Source organism: Durio zibethinus, chromosome 24, assembly GCF_047325235.1.
Source record: "Durio zibethinus cultivar Kanyao isolate XHJ-2024 chromosome 24, ASM4732523v1, whole genome shotgun sequence".
Lineage (NCBI taxonomy): Eukaryota > Viridiplantae > Streptophyta > Magnoliopsida > Malvales > Malvaceae > Durio > Durio zibethinus.
Genome location: NC_143185.1, coordinates 5,933,536 through 5,948,237, shown reverse-complemented (window position 1 = coordinate 5,948,237; position 14,702 = coordinate 5,933,536). Strand labels below are relative to the sequence as shown.

The window sequence follows — 14,702 nt, the reverse complement described above, 5'->3', positions numbered from 1 at the left end:
CGATGACAGAATGGTGAGATGACAATGTCACACAGCAACCAAATCAACCAAGTTGATGCTTAGTTGGACGAATGAGAGAACTCCATGTGGTAGTAAAATGGATATAGTGGTTAGTCAGGAAAATATTGGCAGCAGCTAAACTGCCAGGGAATCAGAAATGGATTTTGCGGAATAACTTTCTTCAGCCGCTGCTTTGAGCCAAAATTAGAGTTAAGTTGCTAAAATGGAGGATGCAACTGTTGGAAGAGCCTCCATAGGAAACACCCGAAACTCATCATACTTTCGCTCTTTTTTCTACTCATTTGAACTAAAACTCACCTTATCGCCTGATCGATATAATTTGGTAAAAAATTAATTCAACCCCTATTTTTGTCAAGATTCATTCGACTAAGAGTTCTGAAGCAAGAGGGTTAAGTGTGACTCTGAACTGGAAAAAATACATATTATAAAAAAAAAAATTAAAATTGAGTTTCACCATTGAGATAAAGTAATGTCAATAAGCTGACTAAAGTAATTTACAATTTTGTTGAAGAGCTACAACGATATAATCACTATTATCCCCTGAAGGTTTAAGATTCTTACTCTATTGTATATCAGGAAGTACCTTCATGTATTTTCTATTATGGACATGAAAAGCTACCAATGTCGTGCTATGCAAAGTATAAGCAGAGACTGAAGGCAAAACCTTCTTCCCTCTGGTTCCATACAGTTACTGCCGGTTTGGTTCCGAAACTGAGTACGTAAATGTGAGAGAACTTCATCCTCCTACCCCCAATATTCTACATTTCCGAATAAAGCTGTTTGAGAAATTTACATGTGTATTCCACAGGCTTCGTGCTTCTGGAGACCCAATCTCCAGCCATGGCTTTGCAGGGCCAGTGAAATGCAAAACAGCAGCAGCCTCCAATATCTCTCCATGAGCAGACGAGGATCGATAGCCTAACCCAGCGACATGCCATAACGGATCAATAGGATGCACATGACCCTCAAAAGCAAGTAAGGTTGGTGGAAGTACTCCCGCTTGCCATAGCGTCAATCCAGAATTGAGATTCTGTTAAAAGATTATTTATTGGATTATGGTAGCTAACAAAAAGGAAATTAATTCATTTTACAATTAAGATAAAAATGTTCCATTTTTCCTATTGATAACGACACAAATACACCAATTGCCAGGTCTAAGATTTCAATCAGTACCATGCTATGAGGTATGAAAATGCAATGCCAAGCAGTAGAGGTGTCAATAAGGATAAGCAAAATACTTTGTGCAACTTGGAAGTCTATAAATAAATACAGTTTCCTTAATTTTGCTTTATCCACTGAATTTAGGTGATGATTTGCAATAAAATGGACATTAAAGCAATATTAGCCTAATAGCTGATCAGCCGACCGACAATTTACTTACAAGTTTCAACCATTTATGATAAGATGTTGTGATGTTGGTCCTCCTCCAAGCCTCAAGATCGAAGACATTCATACCAGAAAGCCATGCACAATGATCTTGATCAAGGTTGGATGAAATTATTGGGTGTGAAAAATTCAAGTAGTCCTCGTATTTCCTTCCTGGACAACAGTTGTCGCCACACCATGAGTCAACAACTGCACCAACAACTTTCCCATTGAGATCCAATTTCCACAATGATGCTATGTCATGTTGTACTACAACATCATCGTCCAAGAATACTATCTTGTCGAGATCTGGAAACAGCTGTGCAACCCATGAAAGTTAAGAAAATATCAATGCCCGCTGAAATTTAAGGTTGAGAATAAATCGCTTATCAGAAAATTCAAAGCAAATTTTAGAGTAATTACTTCAGGGATATAAATGCGAAGATGATTCATAAGGGAAAGGCAGCTAGGGCTCAAAGCCTCCAAACAATTTTTATTCTCTCCTTCATAGTCAAAGTCTTCTTCTTTCAGATTATTGTAGGAATGACTCCAGATCAAGCGATGAATTTCCAACATCTGCTTAACTCCAACATTCACCTCCTCAGACCAATCATATTGATGTAATCCCTTAACTTCCACGGCTGCTGATTTGAGAGAATTTATTGCAAACCATGCATGCATTGGGGTGTAAGTTTTCTTGTCTGTTACTATGTGAAACACCATATTTTCAGGATTTGCTGCATTTTCAACTGTAGATGATATGACAACAGAGGCGGCCAGGACATTGTCAGTAAGAAGCACAACATGGTGAAAGGATGTGTCAGCAAGACGAGAAACGTGTTCAGGTGGAGGTAAATGAGAACGGGCCATTGCGTTTACAGTATACTCTTCTGCCAATTTCAGGCATAGGCAATGTAGGCTCTTTGGGACACCCCGTGAAGCTAAATACCAGTACATTAACTCACGCTTCTTCGCTGAGTGCACCTTTTGCTCCATACCTAATAGCTGGAAATAAAAAAAGAAAGTACTTTGTTTTATTAGAGAATGTTGAAGCGGATACACGTATTGCAAGTTACATTTGAACAAATGACTTAAAATATATAATTATCAATGACACCTCATTTCAGTTGTTTCCTTTCATTAGACGGAACAGTTTCTTATACTCATTGTAATCAAAAGCATTAATTCCATGTACAAGCAAAAGAACATACAAGCAAATACAAACCACAAGAAAATATGTAAACACACCCAAAAACATGGTTTAGTGAGTAGCATCGAACCAGAAAACAATATATATGATAAAATAATTGTTTATTCCTAACACTTGGGCATCCTCATGATTCAGAAGAATCAAAGGCTTGAAACAAAAATATATCAAATTGCATGACATTGTAATGCAGGTGTTTCGTCCAAGTTCCTAAGAGAAAGTAGAACACAATTGATGTTATTCCACTAGGTAACAATTGATCATTTATACAAATTTTAAGATCTTTCTCTGGTGATGGGACTCTGACCAATGACAAGAATAGCAAGGACCTTTTTTATTATTAATTTCTTTCCTAATTACTTGTTAGACACTGATAATCAAATTTCCCTGGTAATTCATGAGTAAACACAAACAATTAATGGATGTATCAGAAACAGGAAAGAAATGGGCATGATGGTGAGCATTAACTCAAGTCCTGAAAAATAGTAGCCTATGAAGGAAGGTAAAATATGCCACAATTCTCAACCTAATAAAAAGTTCAAGATCAATTACACACAATCATATTTGATGGATTGCCAGCAACAAATAGGATCAAGTAAGTTTGCAGCTATTTCAGAACATGAGGACACGAGCACATGAGCGTAATAATTAAATGCAGTCTCTGTAAGCTTATCCATTTTAAGGTCAAATACCTTACAACATGTGGTCAAACAACCTTTTTCATACTGACATAAGTCAACAGAGGCAACTGGACTGCCGCAACATATAAGAACTAGTTAGAACAAAAATTCTGATGCCACACAATTGAGTAATGCTAAACGTAAAGTCTCATCATCAGTGCTCTCTAGAACACTTTTAAACCCAACATTAACTCAACCATTTGACAGAATGGGAAAGTCCAAGTTGCTGGTTGAGTTAGCTATTTCTAACTTGGAATAGAATAGGCTTTCCTTCATGAAGAAATCTAATCTTCATTATTACTTGATTAGTTGACTTTATCTATTTTAATTAAGTCTCTTATTTTTAGAATAAGAAGTTATTTGGGTAATTACACCAAATCCATTAGATATTTTCTTATTATGTGTAGAGAGTAAATTACTTCTTTGATTAATTATTTTAATGCATGAAAATCTTAGATTTTAAGACTGAAAATATTCAATTTTTAGCCTATATATTTTCATGTAATTCTAGCATTGTAATAAGAAAAATATAAAAGAATAAAATAGTTTTATTTTAGAAATTTCTTCATGATATCAGAGCTTGATCTGAACCGTTAAAAATTTTCACTCAGAGTCCAATATGGCCAACGGAAAGAAGAGTCCGGTGTCGAAGGTTACCTCTAACCTTGGAGCTAGTGTTTCTCAATCACTGCAGAACATTACCACTCCTATTCGAACAGGTTCTCTACCACAAAAAGATAATTTTCTAAGTGCCTTGAGTGTAAAACTAAAAAAATCAAATTTATAAATTGTAGATTCAGAAGTTTCAAACCATATAACTAGGAATGCATCTGTATTTAGTAAATACAATCCATGTCATGAAAACTTCACAGTTTGAATTGCCGATGAGTCACTTTCAAAAGTAACCGATACATGTTCTGTTATTATTTCTAAAGAGATAACACTTGATTTTGTTTTGTTTATCCCAAATCTAAGTTGCAATCTACTATCTATAAGTAAACTTACAAGAAACCTTAAGTGTGTTACTAAATTTCTTTCAAATATGTGTGAATTTTAGGATTTGGATTCACAGAAGATGATTGACAATGCTAAGATGGGTGCAAGACTCAATATCCTAAGAGCTAATGATTCTGAAAGACAATATCAAAAGATCTCTTGTATGGTTTCATCCTCCAATAATAATAAAGATAGTACTATTATGTTGTGGCACTATCAGTTAGCTCATCCAAATTTTTTGCACCTTAAAAGGTTGTTTCCCTTATTATTCAATCAAAATCCTAACAACCTTCAATGTAAAGTTTCCCAACTATCCAAACATACTCGTACCACATATCCTAATCTGCCTTACAAACCATTCCATCCTTTTTCAAGATACACATGACATTTGGGGTCCTTTCAGAGTAAAAAACATTACTGGCTCCAGATGGTTTGTCACATTTATTGATAATCACACCAAGGTTACTTAGGTATTCCTTACGACGTAAAATCAAAAGTCGGCTAGCTATTCCAAAACTTCAACAATATGATCCAAACTCAATTCAAAATCAAAATCCAAATGTTGAGAACCGACAATGGGAGAGAATACTACAATTCAATTCTTGGATCATATCTAATGAAGCATGATATAATTCATCAAAACTCATGTGTCGACACTCCTCAACAAAATGGCGTTGCTGAAAGAAAGAATTGACATTTGTTAGAAGTTGCAAGATCCCTCATGATGGCTGCCCCTATACCTAAGCATTTTTAGGATGAGGCTGTTCTTACTACTACAAATCTAATAAATAGAATGCCTTATTGAGTTATGAAATTTCAAAGCCCTTGCCTTATCAACTATTGGTTATTGTACCTATGTGTGAGGAAATTTGGTTACTTGGCGAAGCATGAAGCAATCTGTGGCGGCTAGAAATAGCACGGAAGCTGAGCTTAGAGCTATGTCTCATGATATATATGAGGGAATTTGGCTGAAAAGGTTACTAAGGGAGTTAAAAACCTTTGTAGAAGAATCCATGAAGATATTCTGCGACAACAAAGCTACCATAAGTATAGCAAAAATCTTGTTCATCATGATAGGACTAAACATGTGGAGATTGATCATCACTTCATTAAAGAGGAGATAGAGGAAGGAATTGTTAGATAAGTTTATACTCCCATATGCCTTCAAACTACAAACATACTCACTAAGGCTCTCTCTCAGAACAACTTTGAGAATCTGAAGTCCAAGCTAGGCATGATTGACATCTACCACCCAACTTGAAGGGGGGTGTGGAAATCTAATCTTCAGTAGTACTTGATTAGTTTACTTTGTCTATTTTAGTTAAGTTTCTTATTTTTAAAATAAGAAGTGATTTAAGTAATTACACAAAATCCATTAGATATTTTCTTATTATGTGTAAAGAGTAAATTACTCATTTAATTAGCTGTTTTAATGCATGAAAATCTTGAGTTTTAAGATTGAGAATATTCAATCTTTAGCCTATATACTTTCATGCAATTCTAGCATTGTAATAAAAAAAATATAAAAGAATAAAATAGTTTTATTCTAAAGATTTCCTCACTTCAAATAATACAAACTTACTAGTTATAAAATATACTTATTGATTTCAATAAAAGAAACACCATTGATACAAATATGAACTTTTACCCCATATAAATTATTTATCTAGTTCACATGTAGAAGTCTGTCAAAATGCCGGTGTTAAAGAGAAAAAGAATGATATAGTAGTACCACTTGTACTAGGAATAAAAGGCAATAATTATCTATATCAAAACAATTAGGTATTGCTTACAAACAATTTATAAAAAGGGTATTTTGAGCTCATTATTAATCTAAATCTATCTTTTTGTCACACTGAGTTCTTGTCTCGATCTTTGCCCAACACTCATTTCTTGAAACAAATCCACAGGAACTAGAAATAGCTCTCCCAAAGAAAAACAAAAATAAAAATAAACAAGGACAAATATAAAACAACAATAGCTAAAAACCAAGAGCAATTTGCTTAAATAGTTGCATTGGCTATTTGTGGACAAAATGCATCATCATCAATCAGCTTAATCAAATTTTGTATGTTTTACGATTCAAGAGAGATGGTCCTCACATGGCAGCCCTAATTAAAAAATATTTAGGGTAAATTCATGGGAAAGATGCCTTGGCAACTTTCATACTTTCTCAACATTCAATGATGAAATTCTAATGCATGTTGGAGGAATGCTTTTGCCACACATCAGCAAAACTTCTCTCATTGAATGAGAAATAATATCTGGTAGAACCCCAAAGGGTTACGTGACCTTTAATGACAATATACATCTTAATGTTTTGACAAACAACCAATAAAGACATAGGTCAAGATAAAATGGCCTAGAACATCCAAAAGTCCAAAACCAAGAGCAACCCACCATCTTTGTCCACATGTATGCATATACCATATGTAATTTTCAGACTGTAAAGGCATCCAAATTTAATTAGTCTGGAGTTATAAGAATCCCTAGGAATCCTTTTGAAAGTTCATGACCCAATTTTCCTTTTTTATGAAGAATGCAACTGTAATCTTCTTGGTAATTAAAAAACTACTGCTGGCTTCTGAGTTCATAAAACTTTTAGTTGATCAAACAAGCTTTTGGCTCTAAGAAAATTCATTAAGTTACTCTAAAACTGTGCTTCCAACAAGCCAATCTAACAATTTACATCCATTGAAAATGATCGGGCATATGATGTCCTCATGTCCTACAGTAAAGTATGGGTAATGCATATGTTTTTATCTCTTATCTTTTTGCCCTATTTTTCCCTGTGTCTCAATTGCTTAGTCCCAGTACGCTGTCTCAAGTTTTATCCATTTTAAGTCAAAAAGTGCACATTCCATATATACCTATTAACAACATAATATCTGAGACCCTGATTTGGGTCTCATATTAAACTGGCAGTTTCTTTCAAACTTTTTTAAACGAGTAGAATTCGTAACTCTGATTGCCTACATTGCCATTTGTCCTTCCCCTCTTTCTAGAAGAAATCCAACATTTCAATCTTTTGAACATTTTTCATTTTTCCTCTTTCATGCTTCCGCTTTCATTCCCTATTTTAATTAAAACTGTGATATTACTACTAAAGTCAAAGAAGACATTCATGTAGCGAGTGATTAAAGTCTAGATTCTATAATTTAAGAATCTTAAAAATTCCTCATATATATTTTATTAGTAAGGTAGAGGGTGAAATAAGCATAGCTTTGATTCACATCAATTAAAATGAAAATAAAGAGCATAATGCCAATATAAATTCAAATCACTACTTAGGATGTTTGTTCAGTTTCTTCAGAGGAAAAAAAAAAAAATTAACGCATTATCAATAACGGAGATAAATTGATCTATAAGGACAAGAACAAAATGAGTAAGAGTAAATTACCATAGCCTTTGTCTTGAAAGCAAAGGCCTTGATGTCTCGTTGTTTTGACGTCATCTCCTTCACAAGCTCATTGAATGACTCCAAGGAACCCTTTATTCCCCCTTCAACACTGTTGCCATCATTCACCTCCATTAGTGCCCTTGTCAGTTCTTCTTTGAGTTTCTTTATGGTACATGCATGACATGATAAAACCATATAACTAAATCAGATATGATCAACTATAATGCACAAGCCTTTCAAACCGTTGATTTCACTAAACCATGTTGACATATATGATGACTAAAGGTAATGATGATGAACCATCGTTGACAGGATTCCTTTTTGACTTGTTCCAAACCTAAAAATAGCTCTACACTTTTTCTAGCTTTCATTGAGAACATAGCGGAAACATGTAAAAAGTATTGACAGCAGAAAATTCGTGCAAGTGGACGAGCATAATAATATGACGATGGCATGACAACTGGCCATGTGTCTAAGAAAGCAACTTAATGGAAGTGAAATAACGACATTTCCTTCCAGATATGTTTTTTCATGATCCATTTATTATTATCAGCATTTTGTTGTTTCCAAAATGTTTTGGGTTTTTGACCGAAATGCCATTCCCCTTGTAGATTTTTCTAAATATATCTCAAACTCTATGAGAGGTCCTAGATATATAAAATTAAAAAAAGCTACAAAATAGAAATATATCTTTTTTTCAATCATCAAAATCATTTTTAATAGTATATCTTTTGGTTTGAGTGCCCACTATAGAAATTAGTTGAAACAGCGACAAAACAAATGTAAAAAAGAAAAAGTATACCCCACCATTTACACATTTTGTTTTCTTTATCAATTTTTTTTTTCTTTTAATGTATTTTCGTTTTGGATGATAATAGATGTCCCGTTTGCCAAAATGTCCCCACTGTTTCATCCTTTACTATGTACAAATATGTGGGCATAGAAAATGTCAAAGTGTACAGAGGAAAAAGCATTAAAATAATGAAAAGATAAAACTGATTTTTCTTAGACTTGCAAGTTGAAAATTTTGGACAATAGTACCATAATTCAATCAAAATTTCTTTTCTTTTTTCTACTATTTTACTAATGTAAACTCCAACCTTCAAGTTTCAAGTCATAGGAGTCCTAAATTCCAGTATTATAGAAACAATTATTATATTTCCCATTGTACCCAAAGAAAGAAACAATATTTAAGAGATGGAAACTTGAGTTGAGATCTTACATCAAAGTTATCAAGCCATAATATTCTTTTTATTTTAACAATCATAATATTCTCTTTTATACAAAAACAAAATACTATTGTATCCACCCTCCATTATAAGAATAGATGGATGATTCGATACTCCTCTTAAGAGAAAAAAATATATTTATAATTATTATAATATAATTAATCAATAAAAATTTAAAATTATATAAAAATCTATCAAAAATTTATGTGAAACCACACATTTATAAATAATAAATTTTTAAATAAATTTTAATGTAACTAAATAATTATAAAATTATAATAAAAAAATGATAGGAAATATGTTCAAAAAAAAAATTGAATTCCATTTCTTTTAAAATGAAAAATAGGCACTTTTTAAAATCAGGAATTGAGGTATAGAGCAACTTGCGCCCGCCAAAAGAAGGTAACGCGTCAGGATAAAATATTGACAGATATCTGGCATGATTTTGCAAATTAATTACCAAGACATCGTTATCATTTTGGATTTTATCCCAAAATTGATCATAATCAAAATTTGGGTCTTGTTCGAGAAAAATAGATAAATTAAGTTGGGAAAAGGTGACAGAAATTAAAAAAAAAATTAAAAGGCATAAAAGATCCATGAATTATAATTAAAACTTTATCTAAACTCTTTTTTTTTTTTATTACAATTAATCAACTTATCCAATATTTATTTACACGCAATTAAGTTTTTATTTGAATAAAACAGTTGCCATCATTAATTTTTTTTACCTACTAAAATAAAATTTTATATAATATTAATAAAATAAATAAAAATTTGCTAAATGACATAATTAATATATATTATATAAAATAAAATAAAATATCCTCTTTTTTCTTTTTTATTTTCTTTATCCCTCTCCCTCCAAATCCCTCTAAAAATTCAATTATTTGTAATTTGAAATTTTATTTATTAAATTTTATCACATAATTAAATTTTATTTATTTAAAGATTTAATTGAATTAAAATAAAAACTTAAGAGTTTGATTGCTTGAAATAAAATATTAAAAATTAATGATTATTGAATTATAACACAAAAGATTTTTTTCTTTTTAGCAAAAAAAAAAAAAATTAGGGAATTCTAATCTTTAATCAAAATCCAAGTGGCAGCAATGACCCCTGACACTCCTTTTTATTTCAAAAAATTCAACTTTTTTTTTTTTTTCATTTTCACCTCATTGTCATAATTATTTTAAGTTTCGTATTTTTTTTAATATTTTATGGATAAATATTTTCTCCTAAAAAACCACAAAGTTCACAAATTCCAATCCTGCCCACCTCCCCTTGATACACGTGGCAATCTAATACTACAAGTTGCTCGTACATTCTAGCATGACTTGTTCAGATTATGTCCTTTTTTTTCTTAATTTTTGTAATTACTATTTTCTCATAACTTAAAATGAAGGAAATGAAGAAAAATCCCCTTCACAATATAAAGGGCAAATCGGTTACTATAAAAGTTTTTATACCGTCTACGACGTTCGAGGAGACATAAAAAAATCTGATTTCGAGTTTTTTTTTTTCCTTTTATTTATATTAAAATTTTACTCTCCTCATATAATAAAAAAAAAAGTTTTATACCACTAAAATGACACTAACCTGAGATGTGTCACGTCCACTAAAAAGCCTCCATCCTATGCAATCTGCAAAATGCCATTAAAATGAACAGTTAATTACTACTTTCAACAAAAGTTTGAGAGTTTTTAAACGCACTTTTTTTCTCCACGTTTAAACTTTTTTTTTTCAAAATTTTTAGATAAAACTATTTATTTAGTTTTTTTTCATCTTAATTTTAAAATTTTTAAATATAAAATTTCATTAAATTATATAATTTATCAAATTTTTATATCCTCATAAATTAAAAACAAAATTACATTTAACTTGAGGAAAAGAATTTTAATAATATCTTATAAAAATTTTTAAATTTTTTAATATATAAATTCAAAAACTTTTAAATCTTTCAAATATACAAATTTTAATATTTTTAAAAATTGAAAATTCTTACAAATAGTAGAATTTGCAAATAAAAAACTTAAAAATGAAAAAAAATATATGAAGAAAAGAATTATTTAATAAATTTCATTTTAAAATAATTTTAAAAAATGTAAAAAAAAAAAGATATAATTAGAATCATCCATTAGAACTTTAAAATAAAATGAAATATAATAAAATTTTCAACATTTAAAGTAAATAAAAACATAGGCCAGGTGCTTAAACGAACGGCAGAGTGATTAAATATAAGCAACTCATTGGTCAATTCTCCAAAAAAGTAATAATAATTTATTGAGTTTAAAAGTAAAAAAAATACAGTAAAATTGATACAAACCAAAGGTACAACACCGTTAAAGCAGTGCATCCCTAAAAAATTATTTTCCAAAACAAAAAAAAAAAGCAAAAATAGTAAGATTCGGTTAAAACGAATTGGAGTGAACAAAGGATATAGGAAATTACCGATAGGGGAAGAACAAGAAGACGAAGAAGCAGATTCAAGAACCAAGAAGGCAATTCTAACGAAAAGGAAAGGCAAAACGATCCCCAAAACTAACACCACCGGCAACAGAGTCCGGCTCGATAGCCGTCCACGCGCCGCCGCAGCCCCCGTTATTGCCACCGTCGCTCCCTTGCTCCCCCCTCCTCCTCCTCCTCCACCTCCTCCACTCGAGTTCGATATCGTAACCCTCCCTATCCCTGTTGTTGATATGTAGAACTTCATTATTTTCCCTCACTTTCCTCCACTTTCTCCTCACTTCCATTTAATCCAAACAAGATCCACTCGATCATTGCTGAAGACTAGCATTGAAATCTTGAGAAGATTGAAGATTTTTAATTAAATTTTACAAAAGGGAAAACAAATTTTTAAAAATCGATGAACAAAAAAAAGAAGGATTGGCCGCATCATTTATACAAACCTGGCACAGGTAGTTTTAACTAGTGAAAAAGTCACAACGATTCCTGCAACATTGGGCTCCGAAAACAAAACTAAAAAAATAAATAAAAATTAAATAATATTAAATTTTATTTTCTTTTTGGATTTTCAGAATGCGAAGAGGAGACAATTAAAAATAACAATAAAAAAAAGAAAAAGAAAAAAGCCAAAATTGAAGGCGCGTTCAAAGCCGCGGGAAATAACACGGAGTAACTGATAGATCGCAATTATAAATAGTGGTACAAAGGAGTGAGAGTGCGTGAGAGTTTTCCAGAATGGGGCTACGTTTTATGGTGGAATTATACATTTGCCCTTTACATTTTAACTATTCTCACCGACAGGCTGAAAATCAGGAACCGGTAAAGCTCGCTGTCCCCCTTGGCAATTTAACTTGGTGATGAGGAAGGTTATTGTGAGGGCGGTCTCATAATTTTTTTATGCACCTCATTATTACTATATTTTTTTCAAGCTTCACAAATTTTATTTGAAGCCCAGCCTCAACAAATTGAAACCCGCGAGCTTAATGGACGGTCCGACCTATTGATAGAACCAGTGGCATAGCCACATTCGAGAATTCTAAAAAAATTTAAATTAATATGTGTTTTAATAAATTTTTGTGTAATTTATTTATCTTGATTTATTAAAATTAATACAAATATAAAAAATGTAAATTTTTCTTAAAAAATATTTTATATATATTATATTATATGATTATAAATTTGTTAGTTGATAGAATTTAGCCATTAATAAATTATTTCTATTAAAATGTGAAATAAGACATATTTTTAAATAAATTATCCCATAAATTAATTTTTTACTTTTACTTATTTAAAGAATATTATTTACTTTCTAATGAAATTTTGTCTCGATAATATGAGCTTTCAAATATTTGTCTTTAGGATCAAATTCCACCAAATGTGAGTTTTGTTCAAATTATATTTTGATTGATTAGTTGTCAATTTGGTTTACTTATTGGTTTTCCTTATTAATGTATATTAAAAATTATTTAATTATAATTATAATTTCTTCTAATAATATAATTTCATAAAAAAATTGTTTACTTTTTATACCTAAAAACATAATTTCTCTTTTTTTAGGAGAAAAAAATAAATAATAATAAAGTAAGAAAGAAATGAAACCTACATTTTGATTCCTAAATTTTAAATTGTCTCATGATATTCCTAAACCTTTTAAAATGATGTCAATATGGCTCTATCAATTTTGCATAAAATAAGAGAAAATTACAATTTAGGATAATAAATCTAGAATTATTAGTCTTTGTTATCATATTAAATATATTTATTAAAAAATCAAATATTTTAAAATTTTTAAAATGAAACAGAACTATTATTTTTGTCTTTGATATTAAAAATTCAACTTAAAATCAATGACAAAAATGATAATTTATTTTCATTCATAATAATTATAAAAATTTTATTTTCTTCTAATAAATACATTTTGATGCGTTAACAAAGAATAAAAATTCTTGGTCAATTATTCTAATTTTATTTCTTTCCTTTTTTTATTTTATTAATTTTTATTTTTCTAATATTTACAAACGTAGATAAAAAATATATATATAATTAAATCACATTAAAAACAAAGCTAGAAATTACTTTTAACAAAAAATGAAATGAAACTTACCAAAATAATTTTGACTTTTGATTGATTGATATTTATTTTCTAAAACAAATAATATGAAAAGCTTGTGTATACTAAAGAATTTAATTAATAAAATTTACATTTTAGCTATAATATTAAATTTAAATAGTAAGAGAATTATACTTTTTTGTGAAGTGATTTTGAATGATTTAATTCTAATAAAATATTTCCTCAAAAAATTATAGCAATTATGTTAGATTGGTATAATTTCAGAGTATTTCAAACTATACTAGAATAATTTATAAAAAAGTATTTTTTAGGATTATTAATTATTATTTACTTTTGTTTAGTTAAGTGTTAAAACATTATTTGGCTATATTTTTATATATTTTTAAAAAAGTTACGTTTATTTTTAATATGATTTAATTCTATATTTTTATCAAAATTTATAAATATAAAAGAAATAAAATTTGATAAAATAAGAATAAAAGAGGAAATAAAATCATGATGGACCTGAAATTATTAATTTTTTTCATCATATCAAAATATATTTATTAAAAATAAAATAAAATGTTTAAAATTATTAAGAAAGAATATAAAATAACAATTTTTCCCTAAATTTAAATTGAATTTAAAAATCAAGGTAAATTTATAGTTCAATCTCATTTTTAAAAAATTTTAAAATTTTAATTTATTTTTTAATAAGTACGTTTTAGTATGATAATAAAAAATAATAATTTTAAATCTATTATCTTAAATTATTATGCTCTTTTTAATTTTATGAAAAAGCTAATTAGAAAAATATATTGACACCATTTTAAAAAGTTTGAGATTATCATAAAATAATTTAAAATTAAAAGATTAAAATAAAACTTAAATAAAAGATTTAAGAATACAAATGCACTTCATTTTTTTCAGTCAAATTGCTCTTTTTGTTTTTTTAAATTCTGTTAAAGGAACAGCGGAACGATGTTGGTAATTGGGAATGAAATTCCCAATTTTGCATTATGAATAATTGTATACTTTTAAATTTGAATTATTGTTATGGGTTTATAATAAAATTCTCAAATTTGTATTATGGGTAATTATATATATGAATTCAATTACTGGAGTAGATGGATTAAAAACTTAATATTTAATTGCTCAACATTTAATTTTTTTTTTAATTTATCAAACAACACCTAAATCCTACTAAAATTGTTTTTACTCTCATTGGAAAGCCTAAAACCACTAGGAAAATACTTCGTTTCTTTCGTCCTTTTCGCGATCTAGATGC

At 29.6% G+C, this 14,702-nt stretch overlaps 1 protein-coding gene across 1 annotated transcript; it reads right to left on the bottom strand.

Annotated features, from left to right (window-relative positions):
- Nucleotides 1-417: 417 nt before the first annotated feature.
- On the bottom strand, nucleotides 418-12,045 carry LOC111316777 (putative galacturonosyltransferase 15). The gene is made up of 7 exons (XM_022918908.2): nucleotides 11,808-12,045; nucleotides 11,350-11,701; nucleotides 10,498-10,541; nucleotides 7,670-7,831; nucleotides 1,810-2,391; nucleotides 1,403-1,705; nucleotides 418-1,051 (listed from the first exon to the last, which is right to left on the bottom strand). Exons 2-7 carry the CDS (start codon nucleotides 11,609-11,611, stop codon nucleotides 758-760), a joined length of 1,647 nt encoding a protein of 548 aa, XP_022774643.2. The 5' UTR covers nucleotides 11,612-11,701; nucleotides 11,808-12,045; the 3' UTR covers nucleotides 418-757.
- Nucleotides 12,046-14,702: the final 2,657 nt, after the last annotated feature.

Bases quoted from the DNA above. Each gene is read 5' to 3' on its own strand.
- LOC111316777 (XM_022918908.2), bottom strand. From the start codon at position 11,611: ATGAAGTTCTACATATCAACAACAGGGATAGGGAGGGTTACGATATCG. The intron at 7,832-10,497 runs GTTAGTGTCATT...TGTACCATAAAG, and splicing joins GTGGACGTGACACATCTCAG to AAACTCAAAGAAGAACTGAC. The intron at 1,706-1,809 runs GTAATTACTCTA...TGGGTTGCACAG, and splicing joins TTCGCATTTATATCCCTGAA to CTGTTTCCAGATCTCGACAA.